Here is a 21,038-nt window from a genome sequence, read left to right on the forward strand (position 1 = left end):
TCAAGAGCAGATTCTCTGGACAGCCCTGGAGGGAGGCTGAAGCCCGAACATGTTACTCACACAGTCCTTGCTGGTGACTTTCAACTTTCGCTCACTGAAGGAGTTGCCCTGGTCCAGAGTGTAATCAACCTCAACCACCCTAAAGCACAGAAAGTGCAGATGTGACCAGGAGCTGGGACTGACGCAGCTCTCACACTTGGCTCATTCTGTAGCCCCAGCTCTCCTCGCTGTGATGACTTTGAACATCAGGCATTCGGGGCTACCGGAGGGCAGACAGCAAGGGTAAGGAGAGCTCGTCCCCAAGCACTACCTAGTCAACCACTGCAATGAAGGCTGCCCAGGCAAAGAGGAGTCCTGTGTGGAATCAGAGGACCTCGCAGCCATGAGCTAAGTGACCAGGGATGGCACTACAGTGTCACCATCCCGACTCCTCTGTATTTATTGAGTATGTTGGCTTCACTCGAAAAAGCTGCCTGGAGTAAAGGTACCATCCTTGCTGCACATCATCTCACACATCCTGCCCTCCTCTGCAGAGCCTGGACCATGGCAGATCCCTGAGCATCCCAGGGGACCACCAACCAGGGCAGGTATGGAGGAAGCCCTGAACCCTCCTGGAGACAGACACGTGCTGCCTGAGAAAAGCGTGCATCCCACATTCTGGACTTCTCGTGGTGGCAAAACTTGCCTAAATGGCTCCCAGCCCTGAACACTTACTGTCCACGCTTCTCAAAAACATGTCCATCGCAAATTATTTTCTCATGAGTCACAGAGTTGGGTCTTTTAGCTAAAAGAAAACCACAAGAAAAGAATGTCAATGGACTTGTCCATCCATCCATCCCTCCCCTTCTGCCTGCCCTTGGCGAGCCGAGCTCACACTTTGGCAGGAGCAGCTTCTCTTCTCTGCCCTGTTCTGACACCTCCCGTGCACCAGGCACTGTGCAGGGCTTGGGGGTTTAGTGGGGACAAGACAGGAAGACACCTTGCTCTCCAGGGCCTGACATTGGAGGGACTGGGGAGGGAGACAGACAATAAAGTAACAAACAATGAACAAACAAATGCTAAAATGAAAAGTGCTGTGACGTCAATACACAAGGGAAGGGACAGCTGTTTAAGAACAGGTGACCTGTCCTGTCTTTAAAGACAATTTTTCTTTAAGAGAAAGTGAAATATTTATACAGGAAATGGTGTGATGTCTGGGATTTGGTTCAAAATAATCAATGGTGAGGGATCAGTAAAACTAGACTGGCTGGGGTTGACCATCACTGAAGGTAGGTGAAGGCGGCTTCAAGTGCCCTGTACAACTTTCATACTTTTGTATATTACTGAAAATTCCCAGTAAGATAAGGTCTCTCTGAGGTGGTAGGCCCGGAGCTGAGGCCAGCTGAGGGGACGGCCAGGGAAAGTCCCAGAGGAGAGAGGCCGAGGCTGTGGGCGCCTGTGCAGAGGCCTGAGGTGTAACTAGCTGAGCTGGTTGAGGGGAAAGAGGTGAGTGGGGGGGGGGGGGTTGGCCTCGGGAGCCCTGGGAAGGGGTTGGGGCTTTACAGAGAGTCAGTCGAGGGGCTGACAGGTCCAGATGTGTTTGGACACAGAGGCAGCAGGACATGCGGGGGGGACTGGATGAGGAGGTGGGAGCCAAGGGGGATCCAGGACGATGTGCAGGTAAGTGACCTGAGTTCCTGGGGGTGGGGGTGCCATTTACTGACACCGGGGAGCCTGGGGAGGGGGCAGGGCTTCTGTGTGGGTGTGTGTTCTGTTATTTGGCAGAGCTGGGAGGTGGCACTCACGGGGCTCAGACAGTTCACAGCTGGCAGCTGTGGAACTTTCTCTCTCCTGAGCCCTAAGTCTCCTCACACCCCCGACTGTGGCCACAGGTCAGGCCTGTTCCCTACGGAGGGTTCACTTCTAGGTGACCAGCTTTTTGCCATGACTCACTTGTCAGACTAGCTATGAACTTCTGAACTGTTTTATCCTTTCATGAGTGCTGACAGTGAAACTAATCACCAAGTATGCGTGAGGGAAAGCATTTGTGCCTGAGGGGTGTGATGGCTGGGATTACTGTGAAAAGAACCCCAAGGAAATGTGATGAACTTTCCACAGCGTTCACAGAGCAGCGAGAAGGAGGGCAGGCACCTCGCCTACTGAGGGGCCAGAAAAGCATGGTTGACTGGGGAGGAGCTTTCTAACCGATATGAACTGATTAAACCAAATAATTCCGTTGCCATATTTTAAAGATTTGTTAATATATAAAATCACAATACACTAAAGATTGACAATAAAACATAGAAATACTGATTTAAAACTTGTTATGCTTTTCCATGTTTGCTAAAATGTTTTCCCAGGTGTTTTAATAAGAGGGAAATACAATTAGAGACCAAATCAAACCTCATTGGTGCATCAGGGCTCCTGGCAATAAACAGCTCTGATCCACCACTTCTGGCCAGCCTCCAACTACATGCAGCAGGGTGATCAGCAAGGCAGCCCAGGACTGTGGGATGGGCTGTTCTGTGTGAGACTCGCTGCTGGTCTACCTCAGAGAGAAACACTGGTGATCTCCAGGGCGGGAAAACAACACTGCTGAGGAGCAGAGGAAACATCTGAACACGCTTCTTGGAGGATAGGCTGTGTCTAGCTTCACTCAAGGACTGTCATCAGTCAGGCGGAAGGTCCAGACTAGGCAATCAGATCACCTGTGTCCTCGTTCCACCTCTTGATGCACCAACTCCTGGCCTTGGGCAAACACGTTAATCACCTCTCCCTTGGTTCCAGATCCAAACAAAAGAATAACAACAGGTCTTTTGAGAATTAATTGAGATAATGTATATAACACACTTAGCACATTAACTGATGTCATAGGTTCTCAGTAAACATTAGCTCTCCATGTAAATGATTTTCTAAGCTCCTAACCACTCTTGAAAAAATACAGACCAAGGGGATTCTAACTCCCTGAAGCCATCTACACACTGTGTGGTGCAGGAGTGTGGCAGTGGCAGAGTCCTGCCCATTCTATTCACCCGTGGATGAAGGTGAGCTGGCCCAGAAATGTGCTGGGTGAGAGGTGCTGCTCTGGGCTGACCAGATGGCCCTGCAATGAGACGTCATCTAATTATATCAAACCAATGTATCAGGGAGCTTACTGGGAGAGTTAAGGGGGAAGCAGAAAGTCCCACTGTCCCTAAGCACTCTGTGGGGCGGGGATATCAGCCCCACCTCAGCACCGAGGGACCTCAGTGCCGAGGGCACAGATGCTGCCCCAGCTGTGTGCTTCCTCAGGCCACGAACCCATCATGGAGGAACACCTGACGCCTGAGTATTTCCAAATAGCAGCTTTACATTCATGACAGTACTTAGCGCACCTGCCGTATTGGTCCCATTTTATAGTACAGATAATAGAGGCTGACAACAGAACACTCACTAGGTCACGGTCACACATGTAATGTGGGCCTGAGCCAGGATTCCAGGGCCCAGATGGTATCCTCTCTCAATCCAAGGTACCGCACCCTCCTGGGAGAGCTACCAGTGCACCTGACACAGACTCAGGGCCCTGGGGCTGCCTCCACATCCTACCAGCAGACTCCTGCGGTTCAGATCCTTGCCTCTCAAGGGAAGTGAGAGCTGAGAAAGGTTTAGGGGAGTACAGCAATGAGGGAGGCCCACTACCCCAAACCCAGCCTTGAAAGGTGTAAGACATGCTCCAAGATACTCCTACTATGCTGGGAGATTGATTACTTCCTGGCTTTGCATATGAAGGAAAAGGTGGCCAGGGTCCCCAGCCAGGTCCTTCCTTCCACTTGTCCAAGCTGCCTCTGTCCTCACATGGTCCACAGTGAATGGCCAGCAAGGGGTTTGAAGTCTAAGCTGGCTGAGGGAATGAGGTGCAGTGTGGGAAGAGTGTCCCTTGCAGGCACAAAGGTTGGTACTTACTGTAGACTTCGGTTTTGTCCAAATTATATCTGCAAGCATAGTCTGGAATTTTACTTTGAATAAGGCCATATGCAAAAAATCCAAGTTGGTAGGGTTCTGCAAGGGCAACAACCAGAGGTCTGGGTTAGGAGGGGCTGAGCACTGTCTTCCTTCTGATCTCGTAATTATGACAAGACACCCCATAACTGAGTTCCAAGGGGACTCCTATGAGGAAGCAGTTGTGTCTGAACCAACATCTTTCTGCGCCTTGGGCTCACCTGTTGTCACTGACGGTTCACTCAGAGGTGGTGGAGCTGGGCTTTGAGCACCTGGGGGCCCTCTCACTATTGCCATTACTCATCAAGCTCATTAAAGGCAATCAATCTTGTCCCCTCCACAGGGACAAACCTGGCCATGGGTTTCTGACTGAGAAGTCCCAAGATCTTCCCTAAGGTGTGCAGGCAGGGCTCTCCACCAGGCCCTCCTTTATATAAATGACAGAGAAATCAAAACAAGGTGGGCTGAAGACAGCCTTGACCTCTGTCTGAGCTGATCATACAATTCTGGGTGCCAGTGGGACTTTCTGACACTTGTGGGGGTCTATTCCTCCTCCCTGCGTTTCTCTGTGCCTATGGCAGGATGGAGATCCCAGGAGCAGGGCCAGGACCTGGGTGAGTCAAGCAAAGAGGCAAGGAGCCTGCACAGGAGAGTCTCCTGCAGAAGGTGAAATCCTGTCTTAGCTGTGGTTCTGAAGTCTGCAGTGACTGCCCGTCCCCTCCCTCTTCCTGACCCTTGAAGTGCCTCACCCTCCTCCACCCCAGAGATCCATCAAGCACCCCCTTCTGCCAGGGGGGGAGACAATGATTTGCTAAGGTGCAGTTCTGGGCTATAGCCCCTTGCCAGGCTGCTGGGGATTTTTGGCTCCTGAAGCAAATACCAGGGGATCCAGAGAGGGCAGCTAGTGGGCCTGGCCCCCGAGGAGCTGGCCAGGATAACATGCAAGTCTTCCTGCTGCAAGCCCCAGGGCATTAGCCTCACCCCTGCCTCCTGGCCCAGGCTGGTTATTCAAATCCCAAATGCTTGATTTACCCAACGTCAATTAACTCCAGGAACATTCCTCAGAAATGCCAGCACATCCTTGGCCCTGGCAGTCCTGATTCCTCCTGCTTCAGGTCTCCCTGAAGCTCCTATCATATCAAGACAGAGTTTGCAAATTCTCTGCTTGCAGAAAATAGATTCTTGGCCAGTGGGCTGAAGCTGGCCTGATGACATATTTTGTTAGGACTTCAAAAAATTGGACCCCATGTTTAAAAGCTGCACACTTTCTCAACGCCAAACAGCCAAAAACTTCTTGAGAGAGAACAGAGCTGGAGGTATGATGCCCCATATATACTGCAAAGCTACAGTAACCAAAACAGTATGGTACTGATGCAGAAACCAACACAAAGATATAGAGAGACCCCAAATAAACCCATGCACATGTGATCAATTGAACTATGACAAAAAAGGCAATAATATACAATGGGGATATGACAGTCTCTTCAATAAGTAGTGCATGCAAAAGTGGCCAGCTACATGTAAAAGATAAAATTAGACCATTTTCTCACACCACCTACAAAAATACACTCTTTATGGATTAAAGAGCTAAATATAAGAGTGGAAACCATAAAGCTCCTAGAAGGAAAAGGAGGCAGAACACTCTTTGACATAAATCATAGTGATACATATATGTGTTTTTTATCAGTATCCTAAGACAAAGTAAACAAAACCAAAAATAAACAAATGGGACCTACTTAAACTTAAATGCTTTTGCACGGGAAAAAAACATCAACAAAATGAAGACAGCCTAATAAATGGGAGAAAATACTTGTAAATGATATAATGGATAAGGTGTTAATATCCAAAACATATAAACAGGTAATAAAACTTGATATCAAAAAAAAAGGAAAACCTGATTATGAAATGGGCAGATGACCTGAATAGACATTTTTTTCCCCAAGAAGACAAACAGGCACATGAAAAGGTGGTCAACATCACTAATCATAAGAGAAACGCAATCACTGTAGAAAACAGTATGAAGTTTCCTCAAAAAGCTAAAAATGGAACTACCATATGAACCAGCAATTCCACCTGTGGCTATATAGCTGAAGAAAATAGAAAACACTAATTTGAAAAGATATATGCATAGAATACAAACTTGTGGTTAACAAGGGTCGGGGTGGGAAGGGACAGACCGGGATTTCAAAATGCAGAATAGATAAACAAGATTATACTGTAAAGCACAGGGAAATACATACAAGATCTTGTGGTAGTTCACAGAGAAAAAGAAAATGTGACAATGAATATATATATGTTCATGTATAACTGAAAAATTGTGCTCTACACTGGAATTTGACACAACATTGTAAAATGACTATAACTCAATTAAAAAATGTTAAAAAAAAAAAAAAGAAAAAGATACATGCACCCCCACTGTTCACAGCAGCATTGTTTACAGTAGGCAACATATGGATGCAACCTAAATGTCCATCACAGATGACTGGATAAAGAAGATGTGTTACACATACAATAGAACACTACCCAGCTGTAAGAAAGAATGAAATGCTGCCATTTGCAACAACATGGATGGACCTGGAGGGTACTATGCTAAGTGAAATAAGTCAGAGAAAGACAAATGCTGTATGTTATCTCTTATATGTGGAACCTAAAAAAATAAAATAAAATAGTGAATAAAACAAAACAGACTCACAGATACAGAGAACAAATTAGTGGTTACCAGTGGAGAAAGGGAAGGGGAGAGGGGCCAGATATGGGCAGGGAATTAAGAACTACAAACTACTATGTGTAAAATGAATGATTTATAAGATACTTTGTACAGCACAGGGGACATAGCCAATATTTTATAATAACTTTAAATGGAGTATGGTTCATAAAAGTTTTGAATCCATATGTTACACACCTGAGCGCTGTCTTGCCTTCTGATGAGGCAAAAAGAGCCAGTATAACCTTCCTGCCACAAGCAAAAAGCCTGAAACTAATATTATAAATCAACTCAATATAAAAAATAACTAGAAAATAAATAATTCAAAACAAGTAATAGTCTGTCTATTTTCCCTATGAATCCAGATTACTAGCTTTGTTTTGGAAAATGGGAAATCTGGCGTCAGTGGGTTTGCATTTCTGCATATGAACCACTGACTAGGGACAGGCCACTGTCCTCCTCAGCTCAGAAGGTTCCATGATGGCTCAGCAACTGCCTTCCTTCCAGGACCCCTCACACTGCAACTAATCATCCTGGCTTGGCCAGGCCCACTCCTCTTATTCATGGTACTTACCTGGTCTCCAGGGGTAACTGATGGCAGTGACCCTGACCTTGGAAGAGCCTGAGCACATGGGAGAGTGGGGAGAGCCCTGAGGCTTTGAGAAAGAGTAGGGAAGGCCATCTTCACCCTGTGCTAAGATCAGGCACCTGGCCCAATCAGGACATCTTTGGTGTCCCTAAATGGTGGCACATCCTCACCCATGTCTAGTAACCAACAGCCCAATGCTGCTTCCAGCCCCAATTTTGCCAGGCTGCACCCTCCCTGCTCACATTTCACAAAGGTCCTGCACACCATGGCATGGGAATCCGTATTTGTCCTGGAAGCAGTGGTTGGGACAGTGTCTTGCACACACACATTTGCCAGCATAACGTGGTCCAACCTGAGCAGGGTGGCTGCTCCTCTGTCTCCCAGAGGATAGTTTGCAATTTACATTTTAGGGTTATTTATTGCAAAGAAGTGCTTCTTTGCAAGCCAGAACCCTAAACTAATAAACCATATAGCAATTAGATATAAGCAGAGAAGGGAAACCTCAGCTGTCTGAATATGGAGAGGTTGGGTGCTAGATGAGGCAAAAAGAGCCAGTATAACCTTCCTGCCACAAGCAAAAAGCCATAGGGAACCAGAAGTGGGAAATCTGTGTCAGGCCAAGGCATGTAGTCCCTATGCTCATTCAAAATGACACTGCCCACAAATGAGCATCTACTATGCTCCCATCTTTACACTTTCTACCTGAATTTCCCCGAATCCCATGAACTAGGCATGACCTACGACTCCAAGTTTACAGAGAGGGAAACTGGAGCTAAGATAGGGCAGGAGGTAACCTCTGGCCCCTGGCAGTTACAGGGCCAGGATCTGATCTCGAACACCAAGCCAGCACCCATTTTCACCACCTCTGCTCTTGTCTTAGTTTTGAACATCCATCACCCTGCTCTCCCGGGACAAGCCCTCTCTGATACCCTGAGATGTGGTCTTCAGCTCATGGGGCTGTGAGTCTGGACCCAAAAAGCTCCGTTGGGCACTTGGCCGTACCAGCCTCAGGGCGAAGGGTGAGCCCAGCCTCCTCCTCCGTGTATGTGTTGGGAGGGAGGGCAGCAGCCGGGGACAGGGCCCTTGGACAGCCCTGCGCACAGCCTCTGCCGGCCCCTCAGGAGCAGTGCGTGCTCCCTTCCACCTGATGCCCTCCTTCCTCCCTGTGTCCCGCTGCCCTTCAGCCCTGGTCAGGGGCCGCTTCACCTCTGCCCCAGGCACTGCCCCTCTCAAAGGGGGGCTTCTGAACTCTGGCAAGTCTCCAAAGAGGAAGGCGGGGTGATGGTTTCAGATTTTTGAGCAGAAGAGACTTCAAAATAAAGGAATTTTCTTTGTCCAGGTAGCAGCCTTTTCTGTTTCCCAACACCTAATATTCTGATTCCTCCAACAGTTACAACCACAGGATGAAAATGAAGTTACAGACAGGACTAAAATTGGCTTCCAGGGCCGTATTTCCCATGGACAGCGCTGCTGCCCACCAGAAGTCCAACAGCCTGTGGGATACTGAGCCTTTCTGGAACACAGAACTTTCTCTCTGGATGAAAAGTTTTATACCAGGTGGCCCTGCAGCTTCAGAGAGAGAGAGGAGCTGGGAAGGCAGGTGTCTGCCAGAGAAGGCCGGTGGGGCTGAGCACAGAGAAGGCATCTGACTGCAGGAGGCTGACAAGGGCGCACGGGTGGGCGGGACCTGCTCTGGGGAGGGCGGGTCTGGGAGCACCGCGTGCCGCTTGGCTCAGCTGCTTTCAGAGAAACTGGACACTGACCTTTAGGCAGCAGTTCTACTTTGGTCTTAATTCCTGGGAATTCCTGACACAGGATGGTCCCTACAATGTGACTTGTAGTATCGACTTATTAGGAACAATCTAAATATTGACCAAGGGAGACTAATGAAGTCAATTGGCCCATCTATGCAATGGGGCACTGTGCAGAGATTTGGAAATTATTATCTATTGCATGATCCCATTATGTAAAAATATCCTTGTAAAGTACATTTAGATAAGTATTTACATGTAAAAGACAAACTGCTTGTGGTTGTTATCTCTGGAGACAGTGGATGGGACACGAGGGAATCTTATCACAGTGGAGGGACAGCGGCTACCCAGGCTGGTTGCAGGAGGGTCCCTGGCTGCACAGTCCTCCTGCCCCACCCACCCCCACAGAGGGTCTCCCGGCCATGATGCAGACCTGGAGGCTGGACCTCAGAGGGACTCCGTGCTCTGCGCTGTGTCCAACTATGGCCCCCACCGCTGTGCCCCACCTGCTGGGCTTCTTTGCAGACACTCGCTGGGCCCAGCCACATACGGGAAAAAGAGGGGCCAGGTGCCGCCACCTCCAGCCTACCCCCGGGTCAAAGCCCAAAGTAAATCCAAACCCAGCAAACACATAGGAGGGAGGAATCCCCAAGCCACATCGCCGAGTGCCCCAGGCCAGACACCGCGTTCATCCCACGTAAAGGAGGGGAGGAGAGGTTCTAAAGCAGCAAACTAGCCTACTGAGTGATAACAATAAAATGTATATTTTAAGGCAGGACAAAAAAGTTAAAGAGTAAAATCGTCTCCTGCGTTCACCAGTGGGCTCTCCTCCCTTGCCTCCCCTCCCTCCTGTGCAGGGAGCGTCTGCATTTCACGTGAACCAGAGCTGCTCAAAGTTGGGAGTGCCCCCTTGACCATAAAAGATTTTTTTCTCGCTTTGTTCTTTCCCAGCTCGATAGGGGCTCAGAGTGACTTACTGCTCACTTTGGACGTGTTCACCTGGACCGTGTACGTGTCCTTGGTGAGTTTTATGGAAAAACCAGTGTGTTATTTTGATGGCCCATTCTTTGTCTTGCAAAGATAGTGACTTCTAAGAGGTGGAACAGTTCTCAGTGCTTTCTGAGAGGCTGTCTACTGGGTATTAATCCTCAGTTTGGCTCCAATAAAATTTCATATTTTTCTTCTTAACTTGATTTTTAATTGAATTTTCATCAACAGGAGGAAACAATCACAGATTAGCTTCCTCTGAGGCTGAGGTCAGAACTACCAGGCAAGGGATCTGAGGGGACTTTTTGGGGACAACTGTAGTGTTCTCAGTCTTCATGGGGTTTGGGGTTACACACGTGTCGTGTCAGAACTAATCAAACGATACACTTAAGTTTGCTGCATTTCAAAAAGAGAACTCAACAAAAATTGTTCCTCAGTTAAAAGAGATGCAGAAGAAGGGCTTGGGGGTGAGGGAGCCCCGTGATAAACGATGAATGCTGTCGGATAGAAATCACATATCCAGGTAATGGGGATAAGGGTGTCCATTGTGCGATGGTTTCCACTTTGCTGGAGGACTAAAATTTTTCATACTAAAATGATGGGAAAAAACAATGAACTGAACGACAAAAATTAAAAAACAAAGCCATGAAACAGTGAACATGAGACAGTGAAACAGCAATCACGGTACATACTGGCCGACAAATGACTAATAACAGGAGAGGATCAAGGGCTGAGGGAAGCCAGAGGGGCTAGTGGACCAGGAAAGCCCTCAGGATTAAGGTGCCTTGGGGGTAAGGTCTAAAAGGCTGGGTGGGCTGCAGCCTGTAACGCTGAGGAAGGTTTTGCAGGAAGCCTAGTCCCCCATGCCCCGCACTCCCCTGTCTCTGCAGCAGGTGGGCTTAAAGCAGAGGCTGGAGCTTGGAGGGCCCCGCTGTCCGGCTAGGGGGCCTCAGCCTCCCCGTTCAGGCTGGGTCAGGCAAGTGGCCTTCTCAGCCCCTCGGGCCCTGGGCACAGGATGGGCTGGAGCACAGGCCTGGAGGCAGGGAGGCCAGCAGAGGCCTCTGACCAGCACAGGAGAGAGCCCAAGAGGCTGAGGAGGCCGAGTGCCTCATGCTCACCCCGTCCCGGCCTCCTCACAGCCGGCCCACTGACTCATTCAGAGCAACACCCTGATGAACAGGTCCGACTTTACTGGGGTCCAGGTTCCTGCCCTGAGCTTCCTGTCCAAGGAACTGTCATGCTGTGTGGCAGCTTTCGACAAGATGACAGCAGTTTTAAAGGTCAGAGCAGCACTGCTGGGCCACGCAGGCAGAAGGGGTGCAGCGGGCACCTGTCACCTCGGCTGGGCCATCCCAGGGCATAGGTGACAACTGGGGCTTGACAGGCCTGTGTGTGTCCCAGGGACACAAGCAGAGACCTGCAGCTGTCAGGCCGCTGCACGGCTGGCACGTGGCACCAGAACCCTCCGTGTGTGGGGTCTCGGGCCCACATCCACACCCCAGGTCCCAGGGTCAGAAGACAGGAGGAGTCTGACAGCTGCCAGCAACAGCGGGCTCAGCTGGAGCCCCTTCCCCCTGGATGTTCTTAAACAGCTTCCCGCCCCCAAGCTGGGCTGACATGGGAGTGGGGGCGGAGCTGTGGTCAGTGATGGAATCTGAGCACCAGCTCCTGGTGGTGAGGGGCCCCAGCTTCTAGATCCTGTGCGGGTCACTGTGAACGCCACTGGACTACGTCTCACTGCACATCTGATGGTGGGTGTTATTTCTACCTCTAGGGGACGGAAGTGGAGCTCATAGATATTTAGCAATTTGCCTCAGTCCATGCCTGTGGGCAGCAGAGCTCAGGAACGGACACTGCCCCGTCTGACCCCCGGCCTTGTGCACTGCAGCCCTGCAGTTCGGAGCATGGGGCCAGGACCAGCTCCCGGGTCCGCATCCAGCTGCATCTAGCTGAGTGCTGGTCCCTGGGGAAGCACTGGCTCGTCCCCCCGCCTCAGCTGCACAAACCCCAGTGATGTGGACACATGAGCTGGCACACACAGTGCTCACTGCAGAGAGAGGGCTCCTATCAGAAAAGGACCTGCACAGGGAACTCACCACACTGATGCGGGGACCCTCCCAGGGGAGAGAGGGCATCTTTGTCCAGTCGCAGACCTCAGGGAGAGGCCTTCCCCATCTAACCATTGGGTGTAATGCTGGCTGTGAGTATTCGTGTGATGCCTTATGTCAGGCCGTGTTCCTAGTATGATGCTGGAATCGAACTGTGTCCAATTTTTTTCATCATCCATTGAGATAATCATGTTCCCGTCTCCATTTTGCTGATGTGGCAATTTATATTGATAATTTAAATATTGAATCAGACTCGCATTTCTAGGGTGATCCTTAATTAATCTTGATGTGTTGTCCTTTTTATATATTGTGGGTTTCATTTGCTAGTGTTATGTTCAGGGTTTAAAAACTATCTTTTCTTATTTCTTAATTAAACTTTTGGTTTTGAGTTTAAAAAAAGCAATTGTACTAAACTTACAGGGGTAATTATTTCCCAGTAAATGTATGTCAAGTCATTGCGTGGTTTATCTTAAATTTATACAGAGCTGTATGTCAAGTGTATCTTAGTTAAAACGGAAGAAATGGCAATTACACACATAATCACACCGCAGCCCCCAGCAGGTACATCTCACATAAACTCATACTCAGGGCACAATAACATACCTGCCACATTTTTGTAAAATCTCCTCAGGCACACACACACACACACACGCTCTATTCACAACACAGTACCAACCCCCCCCACACCACACTCACACAAACACCGTGCTGCCGACGACAGTGACCCCAGCACTGACCTCCCACACAGGCGTAGAATGTGTCTCCACCCATAACTTCCTTACAGGAATTTCCCACCAGCTGGAACACAGGGATGGCGGCGGGGTCAGGGAGAGTGACAGGCGTGGCCATGGTGAGAAACCACCCCACCCCCCTTCTCACATTCAGCCCACACTCACCGATATAAGAAAGCCTTCGTTGTCAGGGATTTGGGGTATCTCATACATTTGGGTCTTTCCTGCAACAATTTGAATCAACTGCAAGGGAGAGGAGACGACTTAGCCCACAGCCAGGGGTTGAGGACCTAGCAGGTCCCATCCCAGGAGACAGGCTCTTGCTTCCTGCCGTGTTAGACTCCAAGGGCCACCGCCTGGCATCTGCCAGCAGCCCATCGTTAGGGACCGGGAAGCTCTGTGCCCGCACCTCTGGTGTGCAGGTCTACACAACACTCGTTGCTCATCTGCAATGGCTGTCTGCTGTCTGAACATTGGGGTGGGTAGAGGGCCATCCTCGGGGTGACCGTGGGACAACTGCCTTTGAAAGCCTTCCCCAACTGGTTTACCTGTTCTGAATTACCTGGTCTCTCTGATAGTCTTTTATACCCAGGCTGTAAACCTTGGCCTTCATATTCCGAGCCCTGTCAGCCTAAGAGAAAGAAAGGCTTTGAGTATCAATCACACAAGCACATGGAGCACAAAGCTGGGAATGATGGATTGGACTCACTTCGCTCTTGGATTTCCGTAAATCTGTTGGCAGGAGTGGCCCAGCGGTCACAGTGAAAATCAGGCTGGCAGCCTTCTTGTCTGCAGAAGAAGCAGGGAACGGTCTGGTCAGCAAGGCACTGGAGGGCCCTGCCTCAGGCTGCCAGGCCCACAGCACTGCTCCCCACGCCCCTCCCTGGGGAGAGGCCAGCCCCACCCGAGCGCCCGCCATCCAGAACGCCTGGAGGGAGAAGGGGCCGAGGCCCAGGACCCACTTGACAGATGAGGAGCCTGAGAGCTGCTCAGAGCTCTTCCTGGTGAACCCTCACTATGACCAGATGGCACAGCCTTGGCCCTGAAAGGCCACACCAGCGACCTCCCTGGACAAGGACCAGCCTTTCTGGCGAGCAAAGGCAGGAACTGGGCTCCAGCCCGGGCAGCGCCTGCGGTCTTTCCTGCTGGCTCTGTGGGTCCTGCCATTCAGGACTCAAGGTCAGGGTGCTTGGACAGCAGCCCCCACCCAGCTTTCCACCTTTCCCTGCAGGCCACACATCTCTTCTGACAAGAGCCACAACCCTGCAGTCCAGGAGCTGAGGGTTCAAGGCTGAGGACTGCCCTTCCCACTGTCAAAGACTCAGTCACAGGATGAGAGTCTACCCAAGGGCAGAAGCTGAAGGGCAAGGTGCCGAGCCGGAACTGGGGTGGACACAGGTGTGGGCAGCCAGAGGGACATCAAGGCCTTTGTTCCCTCAACTGAGCCCTGTCTGCTCGTGGCCCCTGTATTTTCCTTCTTCTGCCTCATGCAGCCTGACTGTAGGTCAAGCACCTCATAATAAGAACCGTCTGGTTCTCAAGAACAACCCTGGGGTGGTTTCATCCTCACTGCGCATAGGAGAAAGCTGCAGGGCAGAGAGGGCAAGGAACTCGCTCCGAGAGGCAGCGCTAGGAACCGGCCGAGGTGGTTCACCAACCCTCGCTGCGGCCCGGCCTGGCTCTGTCCCACCCGAGCACAGTGGAGGCAGCAGGCAACTTACTACTGTAGAAAACTCTTGCAATCTCCTCATTTGCCTGCAACAAAATGAAGGAATATGGGTGGAGGGCAGTGAGATGCCCAGTAATATCTAAGAACTTGATAAAGCAGAATAAATTCTCAGAGCTGTAGGGTCTGTACCTTTTTCAATCCTTCGTGCATGTTTCTGGGTCCTGAAGTTATTACGTCCTTAAGTCTTTTAAGGCCAGCTTGTATGTCTCCTCTGAAACAAATTAGAAAAAAGGGTAGAGGAGGAATGAAAGTTGATTGCCACACTGAAAAAAAAAAAAAAAAAAAAGCAAAGCAGACCTGTCCTGGCACCATTCTGCCCTGTGCAGACCTGCCTGGACAGGAGAGGACACAAGTCACCCCATCATGACCTTCCTGCCCGTGTCTCTGACATGACAGGCCTTGCTCAGGACTCCTCTGTCCCCTGTTTGGTGAGCATGGGGATGCTGCTTTGCTGGTCTCATGGGAAGGGTCTGGCTTCCAATGTGCTCATCCCTGTCCCAGGAAGGCAGCCCTCAGGGACTCAGCAAGGGCCCTGCCTTGACTGTCCGTGGTGAGAGGGCGTCACCCAGGGCCGTGCACCTGGGAATCCAGTGCTTACAACGTGACTGATGGGACTGCTGGCACCTAAGGGCTCCCCCATGAGGGCGCATCACCCTCCAACAGGCAAAGCTGAGTTTGGAAAATGTCATCCTGCTGACACCCCTGCCCTTTCCTATCAGCCCCTGCCACTGACCCCTGAGGTCCACTTGGTCCCTCCAAGCCACTTCCCCTTGGGATCCGAGCTAAAGGAAGTGGCCAGGCTGCTTCATTAGAGAGCTGGGGCTCCTGGACTTCATGTGCCCCTGGAGAAACAGGCCATAGGCTGGAAAAGAGGCCTGAGGGCAGTCCACACAGGAGGAGAGCAGCGACCCCAGCTCACCAGGATGGGCTGTTGGCCTCTGTTAAAGCAGACGGCAAGGGGTGGGCTGGGACACGTGAAGGGGTGGGGCTAGCTCAGGCTAATCCAATGTGACTGGATCGTGAAGTCCAAGGAGAATGTGGACCTGAAGCCTGGCTTCTCACTGTGGGCAGAAGAGATTCTGATGTGTGGTGAGATATGAGAGCCCCAGACCTTCCCAGCCCAGCCCAGGAGGAGAGGACGGGCAACAATGGCCAGTGGAGGCCAAACCAAGTCTTGCCTAGTCTAGCCAGACACCTGTCTTGGCACTTTTGGGAAGATTTCCATTTTATTGATCGTGCCCTGAAATATGCTGGAACTCTCAGCCCTCCCCAGCCTCCTGCCCGGGACGCACGTTGCCAGGTGAAGTTCTTGCCTGTGTGGGCTCTCCCTGGTGCTGCCCCTCCAGGGCTACTCCCAGCTCTGTTCATAGTGGGACGCCAGGATCCTGGCACCCTCAGCAACCCTTCTACTCTTAAAATACCCCCTCAACTCCTATGAGGTCCTTCACCTCTTCCCAGTTCTCACTCACCAAGCCATCACCCCTGGGGCTTCCTAGTCCCTGTGCTGTCTGGATTCTCCAGCACCCAGAGCAAGCCCCTGTGTGGCCTGTGCCATCTCCATCCTGCTCCCCCTAGTGGACAAGTCTCAGAAAACATCATCCCTGGTCCCAGTCCTGGCCTCACCTTCTCTGCAGACCCACCAGCCACACCTCTTATCAGGCTCCACTGGCCACTCTAGACTCACCCTGCACACCAGGGCTTACCACAGCCCTCTGCCACACACTCCTAAACTCCTAGGCTGTGGGACACTTTTGGGAATGCCCAATCCCAGGCTAAGCTCAGCTTCCAGTAAGATTCTGTGGGCTCCTCCTGAGCAGAAGCATTAGGACCATGGTTGATTTTGAGATATCTTCTTAGGTGAATGACCCCCCTGCCCCCACACCTCAGGATTTCACAAATTGTCGACTCTTCCAAGCCCTCCCCCACCTCCCGAACCCTGTGTCATAGAAGACTTCCCCTCCTTCTCTCCAGAGAAGAATAGGGAGGACTTCCATGAGCTTCACCAAAGCTCTCTTGGTCCTGGCCTTGAGCCCCTGCCTTGGAGAAGTCAGTGGTCTTCCTCTCCCCCATGAGCAGCTCCTCCACCAGAACCCCACAGCCAGTCCCCGCTGCCTCTCTCTCTGCCTCCTGCCAGAGTCCCTCCTCATAGACTTGCTTTCTTTCACTTCAAACCCACTCCAGTCTCTTTCCTAAAATTGAACCACAAACATGCACAGAACTTTGCCTTCCTCTAGCTGACTGAGTAGGAAGCCCAGTCCCTTCTCCTGGGAGCCAATCTCGGGGAGTGCTGTCCTCAGGCATGGCACCCCCACACTCCCTCCCTTGCAGCCTTGCTGTTCCTGCTTACCTGCTGTTCCCGGCTTCTCTCGAAGGTCCTGAAGAGTGGCTCTGTGCCACAATTCCTGGATGCATCCAGTCCCAAATGTCCTCATCCTATCTTTGGTGCGTCACCCACTGAATGGGGTTCCAGTCACTTGCATCATGGGAATCTTAACCTCCCAGCTACTCAGAAGCTCCATGTTGTCCCACCTCAAGGACTTTGCACCCACTGCTGGGCCCACCTATGGCCCACCTCTGCTGCTGGTGTATCACGCCTCCCCCCGCACCCTAGCCTAGCCTGGTGTTCGGAACCACACTCAGGAATTCCCCTGTCTCAGTACCACCAAGGGACCCAGCTCCCCTCCCCTGAAGTCTCCGGCACTTTAACACCGCCCATCCCTCCCTCCCTGGTTCTGACTCTGTCTCCTCCTCACCCTGCACAGAGCAGGGAGTGGCACACACAGCAGCTGGCCAGTGTTCATAAAGGACTCACACATCTGCTCCACCAGATCAAGGAGATCCCCCCAGCCAGACTGAGCTGAGGAAAGGGAAGGGCACCATCAGGTCAGGCGGAGGGCAGGGCTTAGAGGGGGCAGAGATGGTCTAGCCGCACAGGGGTCTGCCCTGTGCCAGCGCAGCCACGGGTCAGTGGGAGCCAGGGAGCTGGGGCTGGGGGTCCAGGTGGGCACTGCGGGGAGCCCACCCAGCGCAGCCCGTACCCAGTGAGTCCCCGTGGGGCTTCCAGGAACCTCTCAGCTCCTGCCTCTCCCTGAGGCCCTTTGATCCCTTGAGGGGAATCAAAGCAGCACTTACCTGTCTGAGGTGAGGCGCAGGAGGACGTTGCCATAATTCGAGTAGGTGATGAAGGACATTCGCAGTTTAGGGCTGGGGAGGAAGCACGTGTGTGTGAGGAGCTCAAAATTACACCCCCGAGCAGTGAGGAAGGGGTATATTCCAACTTCCCTGGTCCCCATCCAGCTCTTCTGTTTGGGCCCCATTTCCCAAACCCTGGAATTTCCCATTCCTTTTGTGAAGGGTCAGGAGGCCTGTAAGATGTGCTGTCTTGCTGCAAGAGAGGGTCTGGGTGGCATCATGTTCCGTCCTTACTCCCCAACACCTGAGGTCTTTCCCTTTCTCTCCCTCTCTCCCTCTCTCTCTCACACACACACACACAGGTGTATGCACACGTTCCTACAAGTACAAGAGGGTAGACTCCTATGCAGTCCTGCAAGAGGGCCTTCTCCCCTGGCCTCTCTTTTAATGTCAAACTCATTGGACCTTCTACTCTCCCCTCCTCGCCTGTCTTCCCTGCCTGCCTCTCATCTCAGACAAATTGATCTGCCTCTCAGCAGCCATTCATATACAGACTTCCCTCTTTCCTCCTTTCCTGACTTCTGATCCATTGATCCCCATTATCTTTTGGGAGGGTTGGGAGAGGGAGTTAATTAGGTTTGTTTGTTTGTTTGTTTGTTTAATGGAGGTACTGGGGATTGAACCCAGGACCTCGTACATGCTATGCATGGACTCTACTCCTGAGCTATTCCCTCCCCCCAGATCCCCATTATGTTTTTGCAAAATTGCTCCTATAGGTCCCTAGCTGGGTTCTTCACTTCTCCTGGTTCATGTTCCAACTCATTTTAGCCATAATTATCAGACTTTTCTCCTGAAGCCCAACTTCGATCATGTCAGACCCCTGCCCAAAAATCATCTATAGCTCCCTATCGTTCACAACAGGGAATCCAAGACCCTAGGCCTGGCATTATGAACCCTATGGACTTGGCCCCAAGCCATGCTATCCAGCCTCATCTTCCAGTTCTCCCCTGAGTTAATCCTGCTCTCCAGCCAGACAGACCCCTCGCTGTACAAGAAGTTTCCTCGATGGTTCCTGTCTTTCCTCATCCTTCAAGATCTAGTTCAAAATTCCACATTCTTTAGAAAACTAGCTTTTTTTTCCCCTTAAGAATATCTGATTTTTCCTTAAAGTTGCAAGTAACTCCTTTGCCCTTTTGTTTTGGTCCTTGGCACCCTTTGACCCAGTGTTTAGTTATATGTTACTGGTTTGCCTGTTTCCTAATCTATGACTCTGGACAGACTATGTCTTCTACAACGTGACCTGACTCCCAGGCAGGAGCCAAGGAAGCTGCCCGGACCTGGTGGAACCAGTGTGATTGGTAACTGTTTCTGCTTCAGATCACCACCCTGGGCTCTGTGCTCCTGACCTCAGGGACTCCTGTGCCCGCCGGGTCTAAAGAGCTGTGTACTCTGAACGGCAGACTAAAATGCCAGACATACTTTGTGTACCACTTCACCATACTTTCCACTAATTTGCAAATGTCCTTCCATTTGTCACCTACGCCGCTCGACCTGAAAACAAAGAAGACCTGAGTAAGAGGGATGAGGCACCTCCACTGGGTGGGCAAAGTTTTTGCCTCCTCAGTTTCCAGCAGACCCTTTAGCAACTCTTTCCCACCGCACATAGCTGAAGGCTGCCACACTCCCTCAGTAACGTCAGTTGGTCACTCTGTGGGCAACTTGCATCAGTATGAGTGCTGGGGGGGGGTGACCAACCCGACATGTGGGCATGGGATGAGGGACTTGGTGTGGCAAACCAGGATGGTTGACATACAAGGAATGAGGGAGGATGTATTGGTTGGAAAAGGCTAAGCAATTCTGATATGTTGGCTCTCCCAGTCCCCCAGTTTTGACACATCAATAAGAGTGGTGGCCTCAAGCAGGAAAAGGATGTGCTGTTCAGGCTACTTTCCCCCCTTCTTTCTTAACAAATTGCAAAGCTGAGCCACTGTGGACACGGAAGGTCTTTTCTGGGAACACTCATGGGAAAGGGCAGAACTATGCCTTGGACACTGTTGTTCTGGACAATCAACATGCCCTGACCAGCAGGGAAAGCTGCAGGCCCTTCCCGGGTCTACTTTCAGCTTCTCACCACCATTGGCTCTGACTTTAGTGCCTGAATGGAGATTGAGGAGGCTCTGTGGGGGTTGGAGCCTCATGCCGCTTCCTGTGGGGGTGGGGGGGGATGGAATTCTATGTGCTGTGCTGGCCAGGGTTCAAAGGTCCTTGCAATCCCACACCTCTGCAGGTCTGCACCAGTCCAGTTTATGGAGGGCAAATGTGGTCTCATTGGCTAAGTGGTTTGTCAAGGCTCAGCAGATGGTAGTGGGGATACTAGGCTGGTGCCCTGTTCTGGGCTCTCTCCCAGTGACTGTTGGCTTATGTCTTTCATATGGCATGTGAGTCTGAGGAACTCCCGGCAGCTCCTTCATTTCACCTCCAGTGATCTCTATGCCCCTAAACATCCTGAATGTCATATTTACATGTGTGATTCCCGTATACCCAAGAGCATCCTTCTCCTCCCTACCACTCCTTCTACCTCCCCTTGGCTGCATCTAAAACTGTCAAGAGATGGCAAGTAAACTAGACAGGTAATTCTAACAATACTAGAATTATCACTCTTGGAGTATGTGTATACCAGACACATTACATGCATGATTTACAGTTCCAAAAGAACACTGTGATATCATCATTACTCCCATTTTACAGATGAGAAAACTGAGGCCCTCACAGGTCAAGGATTTTGCCCAAATTTCCATGGATCTGAACCCAGATCTAGCTGGAATCCCCATGATTTAACCCCTGAACTTGGTAGATCTGGGAGACACTGCTGTGTGTGACAATTGTGGGTAGCAAAGCACGAGACTCTGTCAACCCACCCAAAATACAGACTTTTTAGTGGGCACTCCTATGCATAAATGCAAGGCAACTCCTTTCCTCACTACCAATACCACTTTCCGCTTTCCTTCTCACAACTCTTCTTCTCTGCGTTTTCCCTCAGTGAAGAGAATTTCCCAAAGAAGATATACAGGAAACAAAGAGTCTTCAACCCACCTACCTTCTCTGGAAAAGGTTCTACTGTGTGATTATTTTGAGTGAAGTTCTAGCTTTTAGAACGCAGAAGAACATGAGTGCTTATGATAGTGGCAAATACCACAGGGACCTTCAGGTCCCTAGGCAGGAGGTAGTTTGGAAGATAGCTTCAATCATGATTTTGTGCCTGACTTTTAAATGAGAATGGAGAGATAAGGGTCATCAGAAATTTGAGGTTATTACTGCTACTAAAGCTTGAGGCCAAAATGTCCTGGTGA

The 21,038-nt window shown here is 50.8% G+C and overlaps 1 protein-coding gene across 1 annotated transcript; it reads right to left on the reverse strand.

Annotated features, from left to right (window-relative positions):
- Positions 1-14,733, reverse strand: LOC116666849 (anthrax toxin receptor 2-like). The gene is made up of 8 exons (XM_032490529.1): positions 14,686-14,733; positions 13,537-13,616; positions 13,390-13,458; positions 12,993-13,070; positions 12,834-12,894; positions 3,922-4,017; positions 715-784; positions 1-139 (listed from the first exon to the last, which is right to left on the reverse strand). Exons 3-8 carry the CDS (start codon positions 13,438-13,440, stop codon positions 1-3), a joined length of 495 nt encoding a protein of 164 aa, XP_032346420.1. The 5' UTR covers positions 13,441-13,458; positions 13,537-13,616; positions 14,686-14,733.
- Between the last annotated feature and the right edge of the window lie 6,305 nt (positions 14,734-21,038).

The sequence above is a fragment of the Camelus ferus genome, chromosome 11 (genome assembly GCF_009834535.1).
Source record: "Camelus ferus isolate YT-003-E chromosome 11, BCGSAC_Cfer_1.0, whole genome shotgun sequence".
Classification (NCBI taxonomy): Eukaryota; Metazoa; Chordata; class Mammalia; order Artiodactyla; family Camelidae; genus Camelus; species Camelus ferus.